General features: G+C 39.0%; 4 protein-coding genes and 1 non-coding gene across 5 annotated transcripts; 3 read left to right on the plus strand and 2 right to left on the minus strand.

Moving 5' to 3' along the window:
• oprk1 (opioid receptor, kappa 1) lies at positions 1 to 6,850 on the plus strand. Its single transcript, XM_051408754.1, has 4 exons — positions 1 to 146; positions 277 to 625; positions 1,463 to 1,815; positions 3,579 to 6,850. Exons 1-4 carry the CDS (start codon positions 119 to 121, stop codon positions 4,115 to 4,117), a joined length of 1,269 nt encoding a protein of 422 aa, XP_051264714.1. The 5' UTR covers positions 1 to 118; the 3' UTR covers positions 4,118 to 6,850.
• A 2,927-nt stretch (positions 6,851 to 9,777) lies between these two features.
• chmp5a (charged multivesicular body protein 5a) lies at positions 9,778 to 14,047 on the plus strand. Its single transcript, XM_051408409.1, has 8 exons — positions 9,778 to 9,945; positions 10,281 to 10,385; positions 10,466 to 10,512; positions 11,021 to 11,114; positions 11,494 to 11,565; positions 12,164 to 12,272; positions 12,696 to 12,811; positions 13,601 to 14,047. The coding sequence occupies exons 1-8, from the start codon at positions 9,877 to 9,879 to the stop codon at positions 13,649 to 13,651; spliced, it is 663 nt and encodes a 220-aa protein (XP_051264369.1). The 5' UTR covers positions 9,778 to 9,876; the 3' UTR covers positions 13,652 to 14,047.
• A 3,061-nt stretch (positions 14,048 to 17,108) lies between these two features.
• Positions 17,109 to 17,200, minus strand: trnar-ucu (transfer RNA arginine (anticodon UCU)). Its single transcript is given in 2 exon segments — positions 17,109 to 17,144; positions 17,164 to 17,200. It is a non-coding gene; the product is annotated as a tRNA-Arg (tRNA).
• A 342-nt stretch (positions 17,201 to 17,542) lies between these two features.
• On the plus strand, positions 17,543 to 20,209 carry bag1 (BCL2 associated athanogene 1). The gene is made up of 7 exons (XM_051416011.1): positions 17,543 to 17,655; positions 18,166 to 18,294; positions 18,381 to 18,463; positions 18,537 to 18,650; positions 18,748 to 18,855; positions 18,932 to 18,994; positions 19,088 to 20,209. Exons 1-7 carry the CDS (start codon positions 17,619 to 17,621, stop codon positions 19,175 to 19,177), a joined length of 624 nt encoding a protein of 207 aa, XP_051271971.1. The 5' UTR covers positions 17,543 to 17,618; the 3' UTR covers positions 19,178 to 20,209.
• Positions 20,210 to 20,216: 7 nt separating this feature from the next.
• Positions 20,217 to 23,833, minus strand: myl12.2 (myosin, light chain 12, genome duplicate 2). The gene is made up of 4 exons (XM_051417113.1): positions 23,683 to 23,833; positions 21,760 to 21,969; positions 21,491 to 21,652; positions 20,217 to 20,788 (listed from the first exon to the last, which is right to left on the minus strand). The coding sequence occupies exons 2-4, from the start codon at positions 21,941 to 21,943 to the stop codon at positions 20,616 to 20,618; spliced, it is 519 nt and encodes a 172-aa protein (XP_051273073.1). The 5' UTR covers positions 21,944 to 21,969; positions 23,683 to 23,833; the 3' UTR covers positions 20,217 to 20,615.
• Between the last annotated feature and the right edge of the window lie 202 nt (positions 23,834 to 24,035).

Below are 24,035 nucleotides of genomic sequence, written 5' to 3' on the forward strand. Positions count from 1 at the left end.
TTCTGCTCGTCCACAACTACACAGACACCTTTTGCTTCTGCCATATTTCCAGCATCCGGATTTCAATCTGTGGCTGAGCGTCCCCTGAGGAACTCCTCATCAGTGTTGTTGTATTTGAATGAACTTTTTTGGAGGCAGAAAAACAGGTAAGGTGTTGTTACACTTGCGTATTGATGTCCTTGAGCGCGGACTGTTGCGCTCCCGTTTTTTTCTCCCCCCACTACAGCCATGTCTGTGCTAATAGAGATAAATGCTGTTTTGTTTTCTTTCTTGTAGCTGTCGCCGGGAAAGCTGTCTCCGCCGATTATCTGTGTAAGTTGAGCGGTCAGTTTACGCCCAGCAGCAGTAGCAGCAGCCCGGCCGGTGCAGCGTTCAGCACCATGGAGAGCAGCGTGGTGCACATCTACAAAGAGGACAGGTGTCCCTCGGGACATCCTGAGGAGTGCATCCCAAACTTCACCTGGCAACCCGGCTTATCGGACGTCTTCAACTACACACCCAACGGGACCTGGGACGCTGAGCCCGAGCCCATGTCGCCCATCATCCCCATTATAGTCGCGGTGTACTCCGTGGTGTTTGTGGTGGGCTTGGCGGGCAACTGTTTGGTGATGTATGTCATCATAAGGTGAGTTTTCAGCTTTGAAAATGTGTCAGCTATTCATATGATGTCAAAAGCAATGCCGGACATCTCGCCAAGTGTGTGAAATATCGTGCGTACCTGAATGCATAGGGCTCATAAAGCAATAGGAAATTCAGTGCGTATTAATTTGTGACCATAAGTTAATAACAGCGAAAACTATTAGTGTTTGTTCAGCTGCTGGGGGGGAATCTGTGATATGGTGGAAAATATAAGTATAATTAAATGTGTATTTCTTGTTGTTTCGTTGTTTGCGCCTCTTCGTGGTGTTTTCCGTGCATGTGCATGTGTTAAAATGTGTTTTTTTAATTGGAAAACTGACCCCTGAATCCTGAGTTAATATTTTCTTCACCATACTGACGACATGTGTTATAGATTGTAACAAGGTTTGCAATGATTGCAATGTCAATATTTCCTCTGAAAAGCTCATGTGTCCCATTTCATGTAAGATTCGGCTTAAAGCCTCATAAAGGTCTTTTCATTTTAAACACTGGATGTGAGATCAACCTTGATAGATTACATCTTAAAGCCTTGAATTAGGCAAGAGATAATGGAAGTGGAGAAAGTGGGAATTATTTTTCTTCTTTTTGTTCCATTTGTGTGTATGTACAGTATTTTGGCTGCTAAAGTTAATCTGTGTAATCTGTTTATTTAGAGAAAGAGCTGATCACCTTCGTAACTAATCCTTCTGAAAGCGATTTAATTTCCATTTCTCATTTCATTTGCTCTTCTTTTAAAGGATTTAACCAAGAAAAAATGGGAGACAAATGACAATCAAATCCATTCAACCTCTTCATGTTTTCTTCTCCCTCCTCCGACCAATAGATACACCAAAATGAAAACAGCCACCAACATCTACATCTTCAACCTGGCTGTGGCTGACGCTCTGGTCACCACCACCATGCCCTTCCAGAGCACCGACTACCTGCTCAGCTCCTGGCCGTTTGGCGAGGTGGCATGCAAAGTCTTCATCTCCATCGATTACTACAACATGTTCACCAGCATCTTCACGTTGACCATGATGAGCGTGGACCGCTATGTGGCAGTGTGTCACCCCATCAAGGCCTTGGATTTCCGCACACCCGTCAAGGCCAAGATCATCAATGTGATCATCTGGGTGCTGTCGTCCGCTGCTGGGATCCCTGCCATGATACTTGGCAGCACAAAGACCAATAACGGTACCTTGACCTTGCATACATTCACTCTGCTCTGCACTCTTTTAACCTTTGATGTTTAACAGTATCACAGGTCTTTCTTTCTTATATTTGTCTGGTTTATTCAACGTCCATGTCTGCTATAGAGACAAAATTCCTTCTGTCAGCTCCAAATGGACTCTTATAGGCAATTTTAAACTTGAAACCCCACTGCAGTCCGAAAATCCTTGCATTGAATTATCTCAATTGGCTGATGAAAGCATCCTTCAAATTCCATGAAGAGGATGTTCTGTAGGCTTGATGAGAGCCTACATTACAGCTACTTGACTAGATGAAGCCACGACAGACATAATGTGTCCTGAGAAGAGAGCTAGGAAGATTCAATTTTTTTTCAGTCTAATACAGTGGCTCCCAACCTGGGGGGGGCGCCAGGGATCACAGGGGGTGCGCACAACTTTGTCTGCTAAGGTTGTGAGGTTACCAAAATAATATAATCCAAATTGAAACATATTTTTGGTCCACATTTAAATTCTTTAAGCTGTTTATTACCTATTTAGTGCGTGTATGCGGGTAGGGGTTGTGGTTGGGGGGGCCTGACTTGTCTTGGACACAGGCAAGGGGGGGCTTCAAGGAAAAAGGTTGGGAACCACTGGTCTAATAGATGGTTCGTGTTCACAATGAGCCTTCATTCAATAAAGCACAGTGCACTTAAGTCAGAGCTGTTAGACTAGGTGATGAATCTACCTCTCCGTGGGGATAACCTCACTGCATCACAGGATCTGATATTATAGTTCTATTATAATAGATATAATAATAGACATTCATGGTTCCCAGAGGATGAACCATATTGACTTTGATAATCTCCTGTCTGTTCCTCTAGCGCCACCATGATGTTGTTAGTTAAATGTCTTGAGAACTGTTGGGTGGATTGATGTCCCCACGTGGTTGTAATAAGTAGTATATAAACATTGAATACATGGTTTATATCACACTATAATGTATTTGTAAGATATAAGCATTTATTGATGTCTTTGTTAACAACTACAACTCCTCCCTTAGGAACCAATAAGTGGAGGCTGATGTATAAACAGACTGTAGAGCCTAACAACACAACTTAATAAAAGAAGTAAGCTAACATAACTGAATCCTCCCACTCATTCCCATGAATTAAACCCAACTCAAAAATAAGTTGTTGTTTTGAGTGCACTTAAATTTGTGCAGTATTTTAAGTATTGGTGATTTAATTCCAGTTTGTTCCATTGACTCATTTTCTTTACGCTGACTTTATATGATTTATTACGAGTTACTTGTACTTAACTCAAATATTTTTTCCTGCTTAAACCTTGGAGGTAATAAATTTAAATGGTTTAAGGCAATCGGTTTCCTCAAACAATTTGAGTTGAACCCAACTCAACTCATATCTAAAATATGATAATAACACAGTTATCATTTTACAAAATTAATACTTCAGCTGTGTTCAACTACATTATAGTGCATCATAAACCATTTGAAAGTATAACATTTAAATGTTTGCTATACTGCTTAGAAATGCTAAATAATAGAAGGACAGAATTAAATGTCATCAACTTTCCATCTAGAGCTCTGCTTTGTGTTTTGTGCTATTTAGCAAATCTTAACGCACCTAACCAAGGTGAAAACAACAGGTAAACATCAGCAGTATCAGGAATTAGCATTTAGCTCAAAGCAACCTCACAGAGCCGTTAGTACCTAAGTCTTGTTGTTGTTGTTTTCTTCTCAATTAAATATGACTAACTCTGTTTTAACAGGCACTACAGAGTGTGCCCTACAGTTCCCAGAACCCTACATCTACTGGGACACCCTTATGAAGATCTGTGTCTTCATCTTTGCCTTTGTGGCACCCGTCATCATCATCACCGTCTGCTACACACTGATGGTCATGCGGCTGAAGAGCGTGCGCCTGCTGTCGGGCTCACGCGAGAAGGACCGCAACCTGCGGCGGATCACTCGTCTGGTGCTTGTGGTAGTCGCCGTCTTCGTGGTGTGCTGGACGCCCATCCACATCTTCATCTTAGTCAAGGCGCTGTCGGGCAACGTGCCTGAGACCACCGCCGTCATGGCCGCCTACTTCTTCTGCGTTGCGCTGGGCTACACCAACAGCAGCCTCAACCCCATCCTCTACGCCTTCCTGGATGAGAACTTCAAGAGGTGCTTCAGGGACTTCTGCTGCCCCGGTGCCCAAGGACACAGAGACTGCCAGGGGGTGAGCCGGGTGAGGAGCACCTTGCGGGACCACTCGTGTCCCACAGAAGGCCGGGGAGATATGAGGCAGGCCAGGCCCGTATGACTAGCCATGGACATGTCCTCTATGCCCTATCAGGGCTGGGAGGACTCCAATGAGCTGGGATTGACTCAAATCACCACTGCCATCTAAGGGGAAGGCTAAAGAGAGGGATAGTTATTTATTTACCCAGAATGCTGGTCAGAGAATCCAGAAGCATGTACATTTAAAGAATAAACTGGGGATATTCTACATTTTTCTTATCGTCAACAAATCCCACAAAAAGCCTAAAACCATCAAAGAATTTAGGCTATTCCCTCACTGTCCAAAAAACGTTAAAAACATCAGTGAGCCACACTGTTGCACTGGGTGACACGTCCAACATTATAATGAACAATTATTTTGAGTTCATCCCATATACACCATCCTGCTGCTGGATATACACACAAGACCACCAAATGTGTATCAATCCGCTGCTGAAAATAGTCCCTAATAAATACACCACCAATTTCTCTTGTAAGAGTAAAATTTTAAACATTGCCCAGTGCGGTCTGATAAAAATAAAAATAATAAAAATGAAACTATATATATGTGACCAAGCGGCAACGTCTGTGGCTTACAAAAGACAACAAACAAGTAACAAAAACTGCAGTTTCTTAAATGGCCACTTGAGGTTACAGAAGTGATCAATCTCCATAGGGCCCCATTTTAAAATGCCTTTACTTTACAGCAGAAATAAAAAAATGTACAGCTGCAAAAACGTTTTTGATCTCTATAGCTAATTTCCCCGTTCAAGGCAACTGTACCATTTGAAAAAATAACACATTTTTGGAGCCGGTAGTGTCAGGACTGCCAAGATGGAGAGGGCCAAACCACACTGAGCTTCACAAACGCTCTTCAGTCTATAAGACCTGTTTTTAAAGAATGAAATGAATGGGCTTGAGACAGGCTAGAGAAGTCAGAAAGAACTGAGAGATGGACATGTTTTCCATCTTTGTGGGATTTGTTGACACATAGAAAAATGTAGAAAAACATAGAAAAACACTGGACTCCTTTAAAATGAAGTTTAGATTAAAGTCACTATGAGACAGTGATTGTCGAAGTGCAAAGATGCCTCCAGGATCACAGCCCAGTAAGATACTAAATCATTGTATAGTATTTTGCCGTGTATAAAATCCCCTCTGAAGAAATTGAAGCTTGAAGTATTAAAATTACTATAATATTATTTTTCACACTGTCAGAAAATTATGTCCAGGTGTGACAAACCAAAAGTATTTTATTCACATTTTGTTTACCTGACCTGTAAATTTTAGGCTTTCACATTAAAGTGATTAATATAGTTCTCCAATGCATAAAAAGATCAACTGGTATTTTGTGCACAGAATGAAAAGAAGTAAATGTCCCTGATTCTTTTGGGAACAAAATGCATTATGAGCTTTGTTTTAAACTGACTGTGTTTTATGTGGATTGTAGTTTGGTGCTTTGTCGTATTGTAAATTTGTGAATAGTCGACATCTTTAAAGAGTCTCACTTTAGCAGAAAACCCATGTAGAATATTGAATAACCTCTCAGGGATCATCCTCTGTATAATTCACAACAAGAAGATACTGAATAGTATTTTCTCCTTGATGAGATGGTTGACTGTCAGTGTTGAAACATTAGCGGTTACTGTTCTTTAAAGCTGAACTTTGTGCTTTAAGAAACTATTATTATCTGACACTGCTCCATACTTTTAAACACTTTCAGCTGTGACGTCTCATCGAGGAGATGTCGAACGTTGTACATACTGTTGTCAACCTGACACATTCTCACCTTGTCTGAAATACTGGTACATGTGAAAACTGGGCAGAGGGCTCCAAGGCAACAGCTGACATGATAATGAGATACTGTATCCACACAACAGGGCTTTTGGTGGTTAGTGCAATTTAATGTTTATACTGTAAACCTCTGCACAACATGTTATACTTTTAGCTTGGCAACATTTATCCTCATGAAAATTAGGTTTGATTTGATTGTGAGTGATTTTCTGTCTTGGTTTCCTTATTGTAGTTTTTATAGGAGTCACCAGATCAATCAGAATTTATCAAATCAAAGGCTTGTGAGGGTTTTTCTTAATGTAAAACTAACCATTAATATATGTATCTGTCTAGATCCGATAATGATAACGTAGTTATAGTAGAAAATGTGTTTTTGTGCCTTGTTTTGTGCCTTATCTTTAGCTATCTTGCTTGCTCTAAAAGATCAGCAATTAGCCACATACATTTGTGTGAAGACTTTGAGTCTAAGAGTACGAAAGTATATCCTGGTATAAGCTTACTGCTGAAAGTTATTGTAGCATAATCTAAAAAAATATATAATACAGGTGTACATCCCACTAGCTTAGCTTTGTTACAATATGTGTTTTTTAAGATTATACGATTATTTGGGGCATTTTTTTGCCTTCAGTTGGTAGGACAGGTAAAGAGGCAGACAGTAAATGGGGAGTGAGAGGTTTATGACATGCAACAAAGGTTGCTGGTTGGAATCTAACTGGCAACAATGTGCTGCAACCATTCAGTTAAAACTGCGCTTTCAGTATGTGTTTCTTAACTATTCCTCTAATACTGTAACTTACTCGATAGACATGATTGTATTCATAAACACATTATTGGCCCAATTCAGGTCTGACTACCATATCTGTATAATGTGCTGCTGCATTGTTGCATCACTGTTGGATGCTTTGCTGTATCTTTAAGCTTTGAATGTCAAAACATGCTTAATACATGTGCAACTAAGTCACAATAAAGCTGTAAAATGTGAGATTGCTTCATTTAAAGGAAACGCTATATAAGAGGGGTTTCTTTCTGTCCTTAATGATATCCAGGTGGGTTAACTGATGAAAAATATAGCAAATAAATATCTTTGAAATAACATCACAGAACAGCCATGACATTACCATCCACGTCAGGATGAATGTTTTTTTTCTTCTTTCAAACCTGTATTAATTCTATTCAACTCAGACTCAAAGTTAGTGTTTCCATGGTGAGTGCACTGACTGAAAAGCAGAAGTCCAAGGCTTGGTCTACTAATTGTGAAGCATTTTGTGTTGGTGGTCTTGCAGAGGTATTTGCAGTGACTGTAGATTCAGCCAGGAGGAGCTTATTTCTGCTGCTGTGCTTCCCTACTTTTGGATTTACCAATTTCATTGTTCAGGTGTGAACAGAGGTGTGAGAATTTAGGAGGTGGGGGCACAGGATGCAGAAGAGGATTTTAAGGTCTTTATTACTTTGGTATATATGGGACCTACCTGGTGCATTTTAGTCAATGAATGTGTGCTTGATCAACCAATTACTAACTAATACATGCACAATATACAGATGCAGGGAGGACAGTAGGGACTCATAACTTGTTTTTTCCCTGTGGCCCCCATAATGGATTAATCCGGCCGTCCTGCGGCTTCAACTAAAGGACCAGATATTTCCCGCAGGTCCCTCAGAGTTGGTAGAGACCAAAAACAAAGGTAAAAAGAGTGTGAATATTGGAGTTTCAGTCACCAGGTGGCCAGAAACTTGAATGATAATGTTGCTTAGTAACTGCTGGATGTGTAAATAAGCAACTGTTCAACAAGTTCGCTATAAAAGATGATGATATGTCAGTGTTGTGCTCACAAATTGTTTCTGCTGTCCGCAAGCTCCAAAATCAATCATAACCAAACTAGGCAGACCAGAAAAAAGTCAGATGAATTATTGCTGTAACAGTCACTTGTATTAATCTATATGTTGTATTTTAGTTTGGAGGAATTACTGAGATTTAGTAGTGCAGTGACGAATGATCCCTCACAGGCTGCAGCCAGCTGCCGACAAACCCAGTTGCGTGCACATACACTGCTAATGGTGTAAACTGACTGTATTGACGTTCAGTGGTGCTGTGGTGACCAATGATTTTTTTTATCTCTATTGTATTTTTAATTACAAAGGGCAGAGGTTTTTCGCATTGAGGAAGCTGCAGCACCTCTTTCCAGCAGCTGACAGGCCTAATGATGCACAGGGATTTTCAGAGATTTGAGAGGCAAATTAAATCAATCAGCCCTTGTGTGCACTGATGAAGCTGTCAGCCATAATGACCAAAATTACAGCATTTTTTTTCACTCTCTGTCTCCGTCTCTCCAGGTTAGTGGTTATTAATAAGCCATTACGTGTAGCCAGGTTCCATAACAGGCTCTTATGTCTAATAAGGCTCTAATAGGCTTCACTGCTCAAAGGAAAAACTGTCACTCATCACTTGCTGTTTTGTTGCGTGTGAAGTGTAAATGTTTACATTATAATGTGTATTTGTATTATCTGCTATTATTTATTTGAGTATCAGCTGGTGATTAATCTGGACCACTTTTCATTATAAAGAGTAGTAACTAAGATCATTATTCATGGTGACTAAATCTCAATAAGTAATGCTTTATAGACCTGTTAGAAGACATTAATGAGAAGAAGTTTTGGAGTTGCCAGGATGTGAAAAATATTTTTGCCTGGTGTCATGCAGCTAATAGGTTTCTCACTTTATAAGTCATCGTGACTGCAGTTATAAATCTTAATATGATGTTAATAAATAGATTTTGGTCAAGTGTCATGTAGGAAGAGGATGAACACCAGACAGAGAGATTTTTCACAACCTGGCAACCCAAAAGTTGTTTGTATTAATGCCATATAACCATACAGGGATTATATGGAGGGCATAGCTAGGATCTTAAAAATACAGAGCTCATAACCTCTTCCCCGAAGTGTAACATGAATTAAATCATTCATTTTATTCATTAATTTCTCTTTTCATTGATTTTTTTTTCTTTGTAAGAAATGATGGAATTTTATGGAAAGAAATACTAAATCTCTTTATTGTAATTTAAAGTTTTAGCATAAAATGTACCAGAATTAGCTGTCAGGAACCACCATGTTTAATTTGTGTGTAACTGTATAGAATGCAAAACCCTCAAAACCCAGAAATTCGCAGACACAATACAGAAAATTGATAAATCCTTATTATAAAGTGGTACCAATTAATCCATGGTGAAAAAGAAACTAAGTATATTTACTAGTACTAAAGTAATTTTTATTGTTGTTTAGTTTATTATTTCTAATTTATCTAACCTTACACTTATAATTAACTAAATAACAAAGGAAAAAAATGTACTTTACAATAAGAAACTATGATAAGTATATAAAATATAATGCATTATTAGGATTATTAGGATTAAGATTAAATCAGTGGTTCCCAAACGTTTTGGCTAATAATCCATTTGTACTTAAATTCGATTTTAAATGCATGACTTTTTACATTGTTGTATTGGTACTTTTACTTAAGCTAAAGATCTGAACACTCCTTCCACCACTTATAACTGCTCAGTAAAACATGATTTATTCATCTTTAGTTAAGCCATTAGTTGCCACCTTTACAAAGGATGCCTTACTATAAAGTGGTAGCAATCAAACTGCATCTAAGTAGGATTATACTGCACATTGTGAATCAATCAGGCAATATTAATCTGCACGTCAGGAGTCTGGTAGGTCAAACAAAAAACAAAAAAAGAAAAAAGACCCATTTAATACCATCATATCTGCAGGGTGGAGGTGTAACAAAGACAGGGCACAATAGGTTTCCACTGAGGCTGCAATCCCGTTGCTCTCCACACGGGGGCAGGCGCGTATTCAAACCCTCATTGGTTACAACTGTTTACGCCAACCAATGGGAGCCTTTTGCGTCTGAACCGTTGCTTCCGGGTGTCTCCAAATGAAGAAAGCGTTTAATGCTTTTTTTTTTTTTGTATTTTCTAACAGCTCCGCGGCCATAACACGAAAATGAACCGAATATTTGGACGCGGGAAGCCGAAAGCGCCTCCTCCCAACCTGTCGGACTGTATCGGCAATGTGAGTACTGTCAGGCGGAGGTGTGTAAATGTTGTTTATGTCACTATTATGTGACCTAGCGGTACCGTTAACTGAGCTAGCATAGTCACAAAAGGGCAGCCAACCCCTGCTGCTGGCAAGCTATCAAGCTACGGCTATTTTACACAACAACAACAACAACAACAACAGCGTCTCTCATGTCTCCTCCTGGCTCACATTGCGATAAAAAAAAAAAAAAATGCATCTTATAACCACAACCCTCCCTCTGTGTTTACCTCACACACACACACACACACACACACACACACACACACACACACACATCACATCTCCCTGTGTATCCCTTCCTCTCTCAGGTGGATGCGAGGGCAGAGTCCATAGAGAAGAAGATCAGCAGACTAGACGCCGAACTCATGAAGTACAAGGATCAGATGAAGAAGATGAGGGATGGGCCCTCGAAGGTAACATGGCAACCATAGGAGTTATGTTAGGTGGCACAGATGTAGCAGTTTTATTTATTTGTTTGCTTGTTTTAATGCAGAACATGGTGAAACAGAAGGCGATGAGAGTCCTGAAGCAGAAGAGAATGTGAGTCCTACGCTGTGTGATTTTGACACTTGGCAGAGATATAGAGCCCTGACTGGTATATCGATAAGTACTGTATCATAATGTATCTGTACAGAAATGCCAGATGTGTTAAAGGTCCAGTGTGTAACATTTAGGAGCTGCTATAGGCAGAAATTGAATTCATAACTATGTTTTCATCACCTGAAAATAAGAATGTTTTTATTACCTTACCTTTTGGTTACACTAGATTGCACTGAATCCTACACACTGGTCCTTTAATGGCGTGCTCAGTTAGAAACTGTGTCACCATTACATAGTTTCAATTGTTAAATGTCTCATTTAGTCCATGTCTTGCCAGTTCAGGGACAATCAAATTTAAAAGTATCCTTATCAAACATATGTATACGCATATTAGCCATTCAACATTCAATTATCAACCTCAGTGATCCAGTATTGGTTTCTATTGAGAAAAAAGATTATGTGCATAACACAAATGCTTTAAATCCAACTTTATTTTGTTTTTACACAGGTATGAAGGTCAAAGAGAGCAGCTGGCTCAGCAGTCTTTTAACATGGAGCAGGCAAACTACACAATTCAGACATTAAAGGACACCAAAACAACAGTAAGAGTCACACAACAAGAAGTAGTTTGGGTTGGCGTGAGGTTGTTTTTAAGTTGGTTTTTTTAAACTACTGCGTTTAGTCACACTGAACATGTACGACTAGCTTCTCGTCATGCTGTCTTATGTACCTAAGATGTGATTTTTTTTTTTCTACATGAGTTTTCATTTTGTTCAGTCAACTAGCAAACAAAATAGTTCCTAGGAGTAGCTGACACTGAGTCAAGTCTTGAAATCTGAACATAGTGCTGGTCTCCAGATTCAGAGCTGACTGGATTCCTATCGGTATGTGTCTTTACCAGAATAGCTTGTGTAGATAGAGTCCCTTTTTACCACTGACTAAATATATATTTTATATCTGCAATGTATCTTCTGTTCTCAGGTGGAGGCCATGAAGATTGGTGCAAAGGAAATGAAAAGGGCTTACAAGGACGTCAAACTCGATCAGATTGACGTATGTTTGTCATACACCACTACACTGTTTCTGTTGTTAATTATATATTGATTGTTTAGACTGAACTGAACTTCTCTATTTGTACAACCACCATTACTTCTAAGTGTGTTTAGACGTACAGCGAGTGAGGATTTTGTCCAAATAATGTTAGAATAACCACCTTTTTAGATGTTTTACCTCTCTTGTCCTGCTGGTATAAATAAATAACTTTTTTTGTATATTTTCTTCTGTAATTTACATTTCTAAAACTGTTGCTGCTTGTTGCTAATTGTCAGGTTCCTTAGTCCAGCTTCAGTCGAATGTTGTCTGATTTCAACAACCAACAGTAAAATAATGAGAAGACTAAAGACTATTAAAACAAACACACATACATATATGTTTAAATGTGGCCTGATGAGTAAATTTACCAGGTCTTGCTCATTTACAGTGTCCTCCATGGTTACATGATTATTTGTTCTTAAATTCTTCTAACACCAAATAAATAAAAACAGGTGAATTTGTTTAAATTAACAGTTTAATGTTGGTTGCAAGTAAAAATCAATATTCCAGTTGTTCCAGTTAGATATCGGACATTAAAAGTGATTACATTTATTTTCAGGATTTACAAGACCAACTGGAGGACATGATGGAGGACGCCAACGAGGTGCAAGAGGCCCTGAGCCGCAGCTACGGCACTCCAGAGATAGATGAGGATGATCTTGAAGCAGGTATACCTGAATGACAATCATCAACATTTCAAACACAGAAATAAGTGCAAACTTAAAGCTCTCAGCTCTTAACAAGTCAAACAGGGAGTTAGAGACAACCATATATATAGCATGATTTTATGTTGTCACTGATATTCCTTGTGTGTTAATATATTAAATATTTTCACCACAGAGACCAAAACTAACTGTTCAGGCAGTTCTAAGCAACTAACGAAGTAAAGAAATCTCTAAGTTAGGCTGTTAAATAGTGAACGAAAGTGAAACAGGTACTGCTACATTGTTCTAGTTGCACTTAAAATTGAAGGCACAAAGATTTGATATTAAACAATCGTGTGTCAGTAATCATAATCGAATTACACAAAGTATTTTACAGAAACAAAATAAGTGCCTACAGTGTCACAGTGACTGTGTAACTGGTTTCAGAGCTGGACGCACTGGGTGATGAACTGCTGCTGGATGATGACAGCTCCTACCTGGACGAGGCCTCAGCTGCTCCGTCTATCCCCGAGGGAATCCCCAGCGACAGCAAGACAAACAAGGTAACAGTCTTCAGATCAGATACAGAGATCGCTGCAACACAACGTCACACTCGAGGTCCAGATTGTAGGATTACAGTGAAATAATGATGTGGTTTTATTTTACAGTTACAACTTAATGTCAAACCATAACATAGGTTTTTAGGTTTTCCCGCCCTTCCAGGCAGCCACTCGTTTCCAACAGCGAAGGATCCAACAGCGTTAACCTCTTTCATCATCGTATTTTCATCCTAAAATTACCCTGAAAACACATCCACGGAAGCTCCAACATATTAGATTCAGAACTGCAGATCCTTTTGGGATTTCACCAGGGCATTGTGCAACCAGTGTGCATGCATACCGTTTGTCATCTGCTTCTCAAGGCGCAGATGTCACTCTAGTTGGTAGACATACAGTATAAAAATCAGGATTTGTCTTTGAGCTTCCCAAAATGATTGCACAACAGAACACCATTTGAATTAATCTATCCTTAACAGGCTCTTTTAGTTGTAATTGCATGTATCAATACAGTAAGTCTGACAAAGTGGCAGCATGCTGTTGACTGTGATTGATTACTAATACCCATACGCCTACAGCTTCCATTAAAACTGACACCAATGTGAAGTTTTTTTTGTAGTAAATGGGCTCAAACGCGTGCAACTAGAGCTGTTTTAAGCTGTTTGCTCTGACAGAATCCATCCTGTTTAACGTCCACCAACTGAAAGAATAAAAACACTTGTACAAATCTAAGTGTGTGTCTAAAGGTCTGTTTGCTCGTGATTGCAGTCAAATGTTTTCTTCTTTCGTTTGCAGGATGGTGTTTTGGTGGACGAGTTTGGCCTGCCACAGATCCCCGCCACATAAACAAGGAATGGATTATAACAACTGCACTTCAACTAAAAACACTTTTATATGTAGAGTAACATTTATACATGCAAAACCATTTTCCCTGAGAACACTATTTTGAAGCTGTGTTGGGTCGTGTATTGTTACCACTACTGTGCTAGCATGTGGCCTTGTAACATACTGAACCTTTTTTTAAAACATTACTCCCCTTTCCTCCCTTTTGTCCCCCCCCCCCGCGCACTCTGTCTCGTCTGAACAGTATTACCTAGTAATTATTTATTTTGTTTTATGTTTATTCTAGTTTTGTGTGTTGTTTGGCCATTACCATCTTGTTTGAGTTCTCAAGAATCTGTTCAAATGTCTGCACGTTATTGGAAACATGCAAAATAAATGATGTTTTAATTTAAGCTTAAATTATTGATTTACTGAGTACTGTCTCATCCTTCTTTCTTTGTTGGTTTTTATTTCTTCCTCCTCCTGTGAATTGAAGTGCTGGCCAAGAGAAGGCAGAGTTATGCACTTTATTAGGAGGTGGACTACTATCAATGGTATTAAAATTATGCAAGACAAAAGCTTAATATGTTAACATCAACACAGTTTTATTACGAAAAATCACAATAACAAAGAAACAATAAGTACGTTTTAAAAAAGGGATTTCAGGATTCTGTTCCTGTCTGAAACAAATCCTCCAGTGTAATAGTCATGCTGCAGGGACAACTGCCTGGCACTGCTCGCCTTGAAGGTGGTCCATTTTGCGTATTGCTCCTCTGCTTTGATCGTACGCTTCTCAACCTTCCTCTCTCTGTGGTCCAGGTACTTATCCACCCAGTATCCGAATGTGATTCGGTCAGGCAGCCGCTGCAGGGTCTCCTTGTGTTTTTCTTAAAACGAGAGAAGAAAAATACAATTTGATGAGCACAAAAGCACAAATTCAAATATAACAAGGTCAATGTAGAATTTAAAAAGTTTCACTGCTCTATCGAACAGAAACTAAGTAAATCTAATTTTGGTATCAGTTGTTGAGCTTCCTTGCTTGCGAGAGGGGCATGTGATTGGATAAAAAGCGAGGTTGTGGTGACACCAGACAGCAATCATTAAGTCAAATTGAGAGATTTATTTCATAATTACTTATTTATAGTATAATAATCACCACTTTAGGGCTCTATCTAGTATTAAATAAGCAGGATGAAGGAATATTACACAAACCTATAGGCTTGGGGCCTGGTTTTGCAGCAAAGAGGCGATAGGTGGCACTGTTTCTGTGGCACCTCTCTTTGACAGGCTCACTGTCCATTTTCTGCTCTCCAACCCAGTTGTTGTGCAGAGTTCTCTTTTTCAATGGCTCCTTGGCCTTCAGGTCAAGGGTCAGGCACTCTGGGCTGGCGTGGTCTCCCACCTCTGGCAGACGACAGAGCTCAGCCTCCTCTCGCCTCCTCTGTTGCTCTTTTTTCAGATCATCTATGGTGAACTTGGGCCATTTGACCTGCTCCTCCTCCTTCGACCACTGAAGACTCTCTTTCTCCAGTTTGTCTTGTTTTGTTTTCTCCAGGGCCTCTAATTCACTCGCCCTCTCCTCCTCCTCCTCCTCCTCCTCCCCCTCCTCCTCCTCTCTCTGATTGGCCTCCTGCCTCATCTTCAGCATGGTCTCCAGAGCGACTCTTTCTCTGCGCTCCATCTCCATTACTCTCAGCTCGACATGCATTTGTCGTCTGACCTCCCTCTTTCTCTCCTCCGTGGTCAGTTTCATCAAGGTTTGATGAAACTGACCCATTTCAGTACGGAGGAAAATTCGTTCTCTTTCGATCATTGTTGGTTGTTTTGTTGATATACTCTCTCTCTCTCTAACTCTTGTGCTCTCACTACAACAGGTTTGTGGTAATAATGTTTCCAGACAGGGAGTTCTCTCTATTTAATATGATTCCATTCTTCATTCCATTCTAACATGACAGTTAACATTCTAGATGAAACACTACTTCAGCCACATGTTTTTAGTCCGGCTACGATGGCTCTAGAGATGGCGATGTTGGTCTGTCCGACTGAAACATCTCAACAGTTTTTGAGTCAATTGCCATGAAACTTTGCACAGACATTCAAGTTACCCAGGGAGGGTGGGTTCCCTGACTTTGCCCCTAGCACCATGTTTGGGTTTTAATGAAATATCCTTATTAGAGCCGTGGTGGACTATTGCAGACATATTAGTACTGTATTGGTATCAGCCTTTATGTTATCCGATATATGCACCAATATGATTTTAGGGTATATAATGCAGAATCAAATGCTTGTGTTAATATATTGGTGTCACTGCAAGGTTTATCCAGCAGAGTGCGCTGTGATTTACAATCCAATCCGATATTTAACTCAAATATTGTTAAATAAAGTTATTTGTTTAAGAGAGCAGCCTTCTGAGTACCTCATATGGGATATGTGATGAGTGAATTACTTCCCTCAAAAATGGGTATCGTTCTCGAAAATCCCATATTGCTCAGGTTCTAATCTTGACAAGGATTGGATGGATTGTCATGAAATTTGGTGCAAATGGATGCCAACAGGATGAATTTCCAATAGCGCCACCAGCTGGTGAAATATGTCAACATCAACAAAATGTAGTATGTGTGTAGTGTTGCTGTCTTAATGACTTTGGTGATCCCATGACTTTTCCTCTAGCACCACCATGATGTTAATATTTGTGGATTTAAGTGAAGTTTGAAAGAACTATTTGTTACAATTTAGTGCCCACATTCATGTTTCCTTCTTCTTTTAAATATAATTCCTCTTTGTACTTTGAGAAAAACTAAACTACCATTCTAATCAACAATATTATGATAAAGCAATAATGTCACAGTAATACAAAGGCAGTTGTTTGAATAAATGAATACACTGAAATGAAATCAGTACACACAAAAATATTAGTATGTATACAAACACAATAGCAACAGCTGAATTATGCAGTCTTTCAGTGTCCTCCTGCAAAACTATTGAGGAATAGTCTTGGCCTTTTTTCCAACACGCTGCCACCATTGAAAAGCATAGTAGTTCTTCACAAAAACACCTAAATGCTGTTTTAAACCATCTGGTTTGAAATTATATTTTATTATTGCTTTTTTAGTAATTTTGTAATATTTAATCCTACATTTATTATTTATTTACCAGTTAACAAGTAATCAAATAAACATGTATTCAATATGCAGGAATCAGCTCATAAAATATCTAGTTTTAAACTTTTAGTTAGAGTGTTAATTCCTTCTAGGTTGCTAAAAAGTTTCTTCCACCCTAATTCGGTGAATCTACGTCCCTTGAGACATCTGTAACATATGTCAGTGTAAACCTGTTTACATCAGAGGAACATGGCTCCTCCGGTTACGGTATTATAAACTAAAGACGTGCACAGGGACCTAGTTTGAAATCTGCACGTATGTCGTTCAATGTGCAGTTTTGAGGACTGGGGGTGAAGTCAACAGAAGTTCTTTTAAAAATCCGACTCTGGTGGGACTCGAACCCACAACCTTTGAATCACTCCTCAAGTGTTTGACTAGAAGTCCAATGCGCTATCCATTGCGCCACAGAGCCAGGTGAAAAACTTTATTGAACATTGACGGACAAATTCAAGTATTTTACGTCATGAAAAAAAAAACATTTTGTGTACGTTTGCCGATATTTGTTTAAATATGTCAACACACTTTTTTTGTGGAAAAACTAAATAAATGCGCGAAAAGGTTTTGAATATGTTCGATACATTATATGCGCTTTTTTTTTTTTTTTTTGAGATAATTTCATGTTATATCACTTGTATGATCGGTTTTGTGTGTGCATATTCCGTGTGTGTTATTGTTAACAATATATAAGAGTTGTTAATAAAAAATAAATAAATAAAGTAACAAATAAAACCTTTAGGAGAACTGTTTCCTGTCTGCCCCGGAAGTAGTTAGCAATCAGCTACAGTTAGCAGTGTGATTTATGCTGTGATTAAAGGACATTAAAAAGCAAAATGTCAGAGCAAACGATAACAGTGACAGTTGCATACGGTAATACGATTTTATATGATGTTACATGCTTATTATCAGATGATAGATGGACATAAAAATGTTCAATTTACTAACCATCGTCCGAGTAGCTACGAAATGTCTGGCTAGTGTAGCTAGCTCTTACCAAACATTTGCGAGTAACTCACTTTAACAGCGAACTTTAAGTTATTTCACTTGAATAGTTTATTCCTGAATACACACTAAAACATTGTGCTCGAATTAATATACTGCAATCTGATTTAATACAAGCTGTCTTTTTTTTGTAAATCTGAAATCTCAGTCATTTTTTATATGTGTGTGTGTGTGTGTGTCTTTTCTTAGATCTTTAATTAGAATTAGAGATTACTGTAAAGCAGTTTTTCTGTAATATACAGAGAATGCTCCAATACTTTGCCATTATGTGTCATTTACTAACTTGTGATTCAGTTTAGCTGCATTCAGCTTGACAGATTCAAAGCATCATTTAGATGTTACTCATGTTGCTGCTATAATTTCTTTCTTCCTCTCCAGGATCCACTAAGCACAGCATCACATTAACCAGCCAGGATGATGGCAAGGGCCCTACTGTCAAAGACCTGTCGGATGCTCTCACTCAAGCCACCGGGGTTCCACAAAACTCACAGAAAATCATCTTTAAAGGTAGATTGTAGGTCTCGCTTTTCTTTCACTTACATAGAATAGTCTGTATCAGGCTCTAACCTTGACTTATCCACATGGCTTTCCAGGAAAATCACTGAAGGAGATGGAGGAGAGTCTGTCCAGCTATGGACTAAAAGAAGGCTGCAAACTCATGATGATTGGAAAGCGGGTAAGGCACATATGTGATGTCTCTGATGTATGACCGTATGTGTAATCAAATACTGACGATAATCTACAAACAGAACAGTCCTGAGGAAGAAGCCGAGCTGAAGAAGCTGAAAGATATCGAGAAGTCTGTGGAGCAGACGGCTAAAAAACTGGAGAAGGTTGACGGGGAGCTGACTGGACTCAAGAATGTAAGCAATCAGTTATCTGTTTTTAAGATGCAGAATGATCCTGCATTTGTGGTTTTCTGTAAAAAAAATCTTTAATTATCACCCATTTCTTACGCAGGGCTTCCTAGCCAAAGACCTCCAGGCGGAGGCGTTGGGTAAACTAGACCACAGAGTGAAAATAGCAGCCGAACAGTTCATGAAGATCCTGGAGCAGATCGATGCTTTGGTAATCTATTTTCAGGTGTTTATTTTTGTGTGCATGTTTTTTTTAATGTGTCATAACAAACTACTTCTTTTAACAGAGTCTTCCTGATAATTTCAATGACTGCCGAATCAAGAAAAAGGGACTTGTTAAGACAGTACAGGTAAACTCCTTTTTTCCAGTGTCACCAAAAAGTTTTCATTGAAAATCACCGAGGATACTGACATATATAAATGTGCTTATTTCCCGTCAATAGGATTTCCTGGCCCAGTGTGACAAGATCGAGGCGTGTATATCAGACCACCTATCAAAGATCCAGTCGAAAAATCTTGCCCTGGCGGAGTAGAGCTACAGTCTCCCATATCATGTCCTATACATTGCTCTGTGAGCAACTGCAAAGTGTACAGAAAACTTCAGGTGTGGGGCAGCTCCTTGTCTATTTATTGTTGGTGTGATGTGTATGAGAGAGCCCTCATCACAGAGAACCCTGTGAACAGAAGGAGGCTGGTTATCGGCACTGATGCTGGGGACATCTGTGCTACGTTCTCTGGGTTTAAGACAGATGTGAAGTGCTCCTCAATGTAACCACAGTCACACTGTGAAAGGATCAGAGGTGCTTTGAATTGTGGTAAATTATGTAGATCCCCTTACAGCATCCAAACATGGCCAAATGTGTATCAAGTTAATGTTCATCACCCAGTATCTCAGAAAATTTGTTTTGTTTTTCTTGCTCCTTGTGATGTACCAACTGTGGAGTGTTCCATATGTACACACATGGTCAAAAGTATGTGGACACCCAAACATTACCAAGTATTAGATTCTCATCAACTCTCCTGGGAAGGCTTTTCTTTTTGGAACCTGGCTCCAGGGATCGTCAGTGAGGTCAGGCCCATAAGTTCACAGCTGGAGTTCCAATTCATCCCAAAGGTGCTGGATGTTATGTTATGGCTCTGTGCCATGAACCGCCATTTGTGCACAGGGGTCATTTTCATGTTGTAAGAGGAAAATGTCCTCAGAAAATCAGCTGTTGCCACAATGTCACCATGTCAATGTGATGGCATCAGGAAAATGTTATGTTACTTTTCTTATAAAGTTAAATGGGTTTTTTTTTTTTTTTAATGGTTTCAACCCTAGGCCATGACATTAAAAATGACCCTAAGAATTACAATACAGTCCACATACTTTTGGCCATATAGTGTATATTCATTATTCCACATTGAGAGTCAGCACCTTTTGTTAAATCCAGTGACTGATCCTGTGTAATTGTGTAGCTTTAAAACTAGTGTGAACTGTGGAATTGGTATTGCTTTAAAACCTCACTAAGACCAACACATCAAACCAATTTTGCTTTGTTTTAAAATAAAACCTGAAAAATGAATGGAGCGTTGGTGATTTCATCTCTTTAATTTCCTACAAAATACAAATGATTCAGTAAAACCAAACCAGTCGCAGTAACAGACTCCTTGTTGCAGTTTATTTCCAGCTTTATCTATGGGGGTCTTTTCATACATCTTTACTAGCTTATACAGACCATTTAGTGGTGTTTTCACAGATGTGCAAATGAGCTTTCAGAGTACTGTAGGGTTGAGGAGTTGGGTTGAGGGGGGTAGAGGGGGGGGTCCAGGTATGGTCCAACAAGCAGCTTAAACAAATGACCTTCAGTGAGCTTTACCACAGTGAAGCTTATCATGAGCCACATAACAGGATATAGCTGTTCTAAGTGGAGACCCATTAAAGATACACGTAAAGTACAGAATAAACCTTCTCCAGAGTCGCCTCTGTCGCTAATCGTCTTTGTCTTTGGCGCCGTGCTTTAGTATGCGTGTGAATGCTACATAGTTGAAGTTGCCTTTCTTGTCGATGGGCGCCTCTCGGAAGAGCTCGTCCACTTCTTCATCCGTAAACCTGTCTCCCATCGTAGTGAGCAGCTCCCGCAGGTACTCCTCCTGGATCATACCTGTGGGAAAAGATTGGATTATTAATTCCAATATAGAAAGGGAGGTAAAGGAGGAACATCAAGCATACCAGGTTGAGGCTATTACCATTAAAACAAGCACACCAAAATTAACTTAAATTAGTCGATTCATCTAGTTGATTTACAGAAAAAAAAAATATTGGAAACAACCATTTAACTCACTTATCAAGACAAAATGTTAACAGCTTGCTTGTTACAATTTCTCTAAATTAGCCAACTTTCTGTGTTATACATAATGATTATTTACATAACTTTTAGTTCTTTGACATTCTTCACCATTTTCTCTTTTTATATCAGAAATAAAAATACAACAGTAATACAAATATTCCAACATTTTCTGTTTCTGAATACCTATTATCCCTCCAACCCAACCTATTCATACATCTGTGTGAGTAAACAAATAGCAAATCGATTATTTAAATAAATACATTTAACAAAAAAAAGTTTTAATACATTTTCACAATTGAATGATTTTAGAAGTTGTCGGATTAAATAATAATGAAAATAATGATATTGAATTCAGAACAGAGAAAAGTGATCCCATTTATTTGGCTGCCTTTGAGGATTCAACTGTTTTGTTCAAGAATACTTTTAATAAAAACTAAAACTTGTCCTAAAAGCACCGAGTCTGGCATCACAAGGTCCAGTGCATGTTCAAAATATACAGAAAACTCCAAAACTCACCAGTGCCCTCTTCGTCAAAGCAGGCAAAAGCGTTACGGATCACGTCCTCGGGATCAGTGCCGTTCAGCTTCTCTCCAAACATGGTCAGAAACATTGTGAAGTTGATTGGGCCTGGTGCTTCATTCATCATTGCCTCCAGGTACTCTTCTGTGGGGTTCTTACCTGGGAAATAACCAGAGTTAATGACACTCAACCAATACTCGCGCAGAGAACATAATAGCACTTACTATTTTATGTCTAAATGTATTTAAATATACTGTAAGGTTTACCTAATGAGGCCAGCATGTCATGAAGGTCTTCTTTGTCAATAAAACCATCTCTGTTTTGGTCAATCATGTTGAAGGCCTCCTTGAACTCCTGAATTTGAGACTGGTCAAACATAGCGAACACATTGGAGGTGGCACGCTGAGGACGCTTCTTGGTGTTCTTTCCCTTGGCCCTTTTGCTTGACATGTTTGCGGTTGGTAGGTCCCCCTCTCCTGTAATGCAGATGATACGAAGGTTGTCAACTAGAGCGTGACAATATGATCTTATACACATATCACTATCGTCAAATATATCTCGATAACAGCAAATGTTTGTATATATTCTTCCTTATTCTGGCTTGACTGGACTGTAATGGCACCATAAACATCAAATATGGCAAAAAGTGAAAACAAGATGACAGTTATAGTACAGAATAAATAAAATAAGAAAAACACATTTTCTTGTCCAGCTAACTTTGTCCTTTTTATGCAGTTATAGGATTGATTTGTTCATTTTAGAAGAAGCTGTCTTAAGTACTAGTGAACTTCTGTTTTGAAATGAAAGTCAACAAGAGTGGATAGCAGAAACACTCGAATCCATAAATTACTAGCAAACTGTGTTCAGTATTTAATCTTATGTACTGTAATTTACCTATAATAAAAAGAGTAACTAAAACTGAACTAAACTGAATTGACTGTTTCGGTCATACGTACAATTTCAGGACTCCCCCATTAAAATGTCCTAATCAATTAACATGTTTTATGGTTCTACTGGTCTCAATACAGCCAAATGACACTTAAAACTTACTTAATGACCGAGAGTTCACCTTGGACATGTTTCATCATCCATATAATTGTAAATAAGGCTGCACTAGCGCCTGATAATATAAAGCCAGCTTCAGTCAAGCAAACTCATCCACACAGAGAGGAACAGGGCATCAGTTTGAGATGACTGTTTGGTTAACCGGCTGGATGTCAGCTGATATAGCGGTACTCATTTAGGATATTGGATATTTACCTATCACTGCAAAGAGGAAAGTTGCTAAGAGAACCACAATGTTGGCAATTCAATTAAATGGGTTTACATCTCTGTCTAGTGTCTCAGTGCAATAACCCTGTGTATTCTCTGTACCTGTAAACTATGTAGTTTAATTGTTTAAAACTCAAAAACATAAATATCATCACTAAAACACATCTATACATGCTGTGCATATTGTATATATATATATATATATATATATATATATATATATATGGTCATATATGAGTCTTCCTCATGCACAAAAATATTCATGTCAGCATCCTTTCTCACTCTGCACCACTGTACTACTGTCTTACTGTCTACAAATGCTGTTGTTGTTGTTTATGTTTATACATATTTATACATAAACACATACATACATAGCAGTTTATGTCTAGTTTGTTGAGCTTGTTGTCCTGTTTATTTATGTTATTCGGTGTCTGCATTGTTCTCTCTCTCTCTCTCTCTCTCTCTCTCTCTCTCTCTCTCCACACACACACACACACACACACACACACACACACACACACACACACACACACACACACACACCAGGTCAATAGAAGTGATTCTGAGTCATACTCTCACAACAACAAACGATGATAGCGTTAGCAGGACACAAATCAGCCGACAACAACAACAAACCCAGATGAATGTATTGATTTGAGAGACACATTAGCTATGTTCGAGCTGTAGCATAGTTGTGTGCCTCAGAAATCACAGGTTGGACTCACCAAAACATCTCACCTACTATGAGCGAGCACTACTCAGCTCTGTTGACCTAAATACCTGACTGACCAGACCGAGCTAGCTCAGCTCAGCGAGCCAACAGAGGCCAACTCACAGGAGGAACAGCAACTAGACTGGCTTTAATATGCTTATAGGGTTCAGAGGCAGAGACAACTCAAGCAAATTCAATCACCCACCTTTGAGAATGAAGCGTTACTGCCAAACAGCTGAGCACACAGCTAGCAGAGCATCCACAGGCTGATGAGGAAGAACCATCAATGTTTTATTTCCTCTCTCCCCAACCTGGCCAATCACAGCAGAGCCGGAAGTAGCCAACAGCCTGGAATATTCCTTGAGGCCTATTTGTTTATTTATTTTACATTGGACCTGATTGGACCAGATTCATTCGTTTAAAAAGAATTAGGATTTTCACACACAAGCACAGCTCTTGTATTGATGATGTGTTTATGTTTGAGCGATTTGTCTAAATGACAAATGTTGTAGTTTACATGTTTCACCAGCAGGTGGCAGCAACTACTAACAAACGAGC

This window comes from Dicentrarchus labrax, unplaced genomic scaffold, assembly GCF_905237075.1.
Source record: "Dicentrarchus labrax unplaced genomic scaffold, dlabrax2021, whole genome shotgun sequence".
NCBI classification, from domain to species: Eukaryota; Metazoa; Chordata; class Actinopteri; family Moronidae; genus Dicentrarchus; species Dicentrarchus labrax.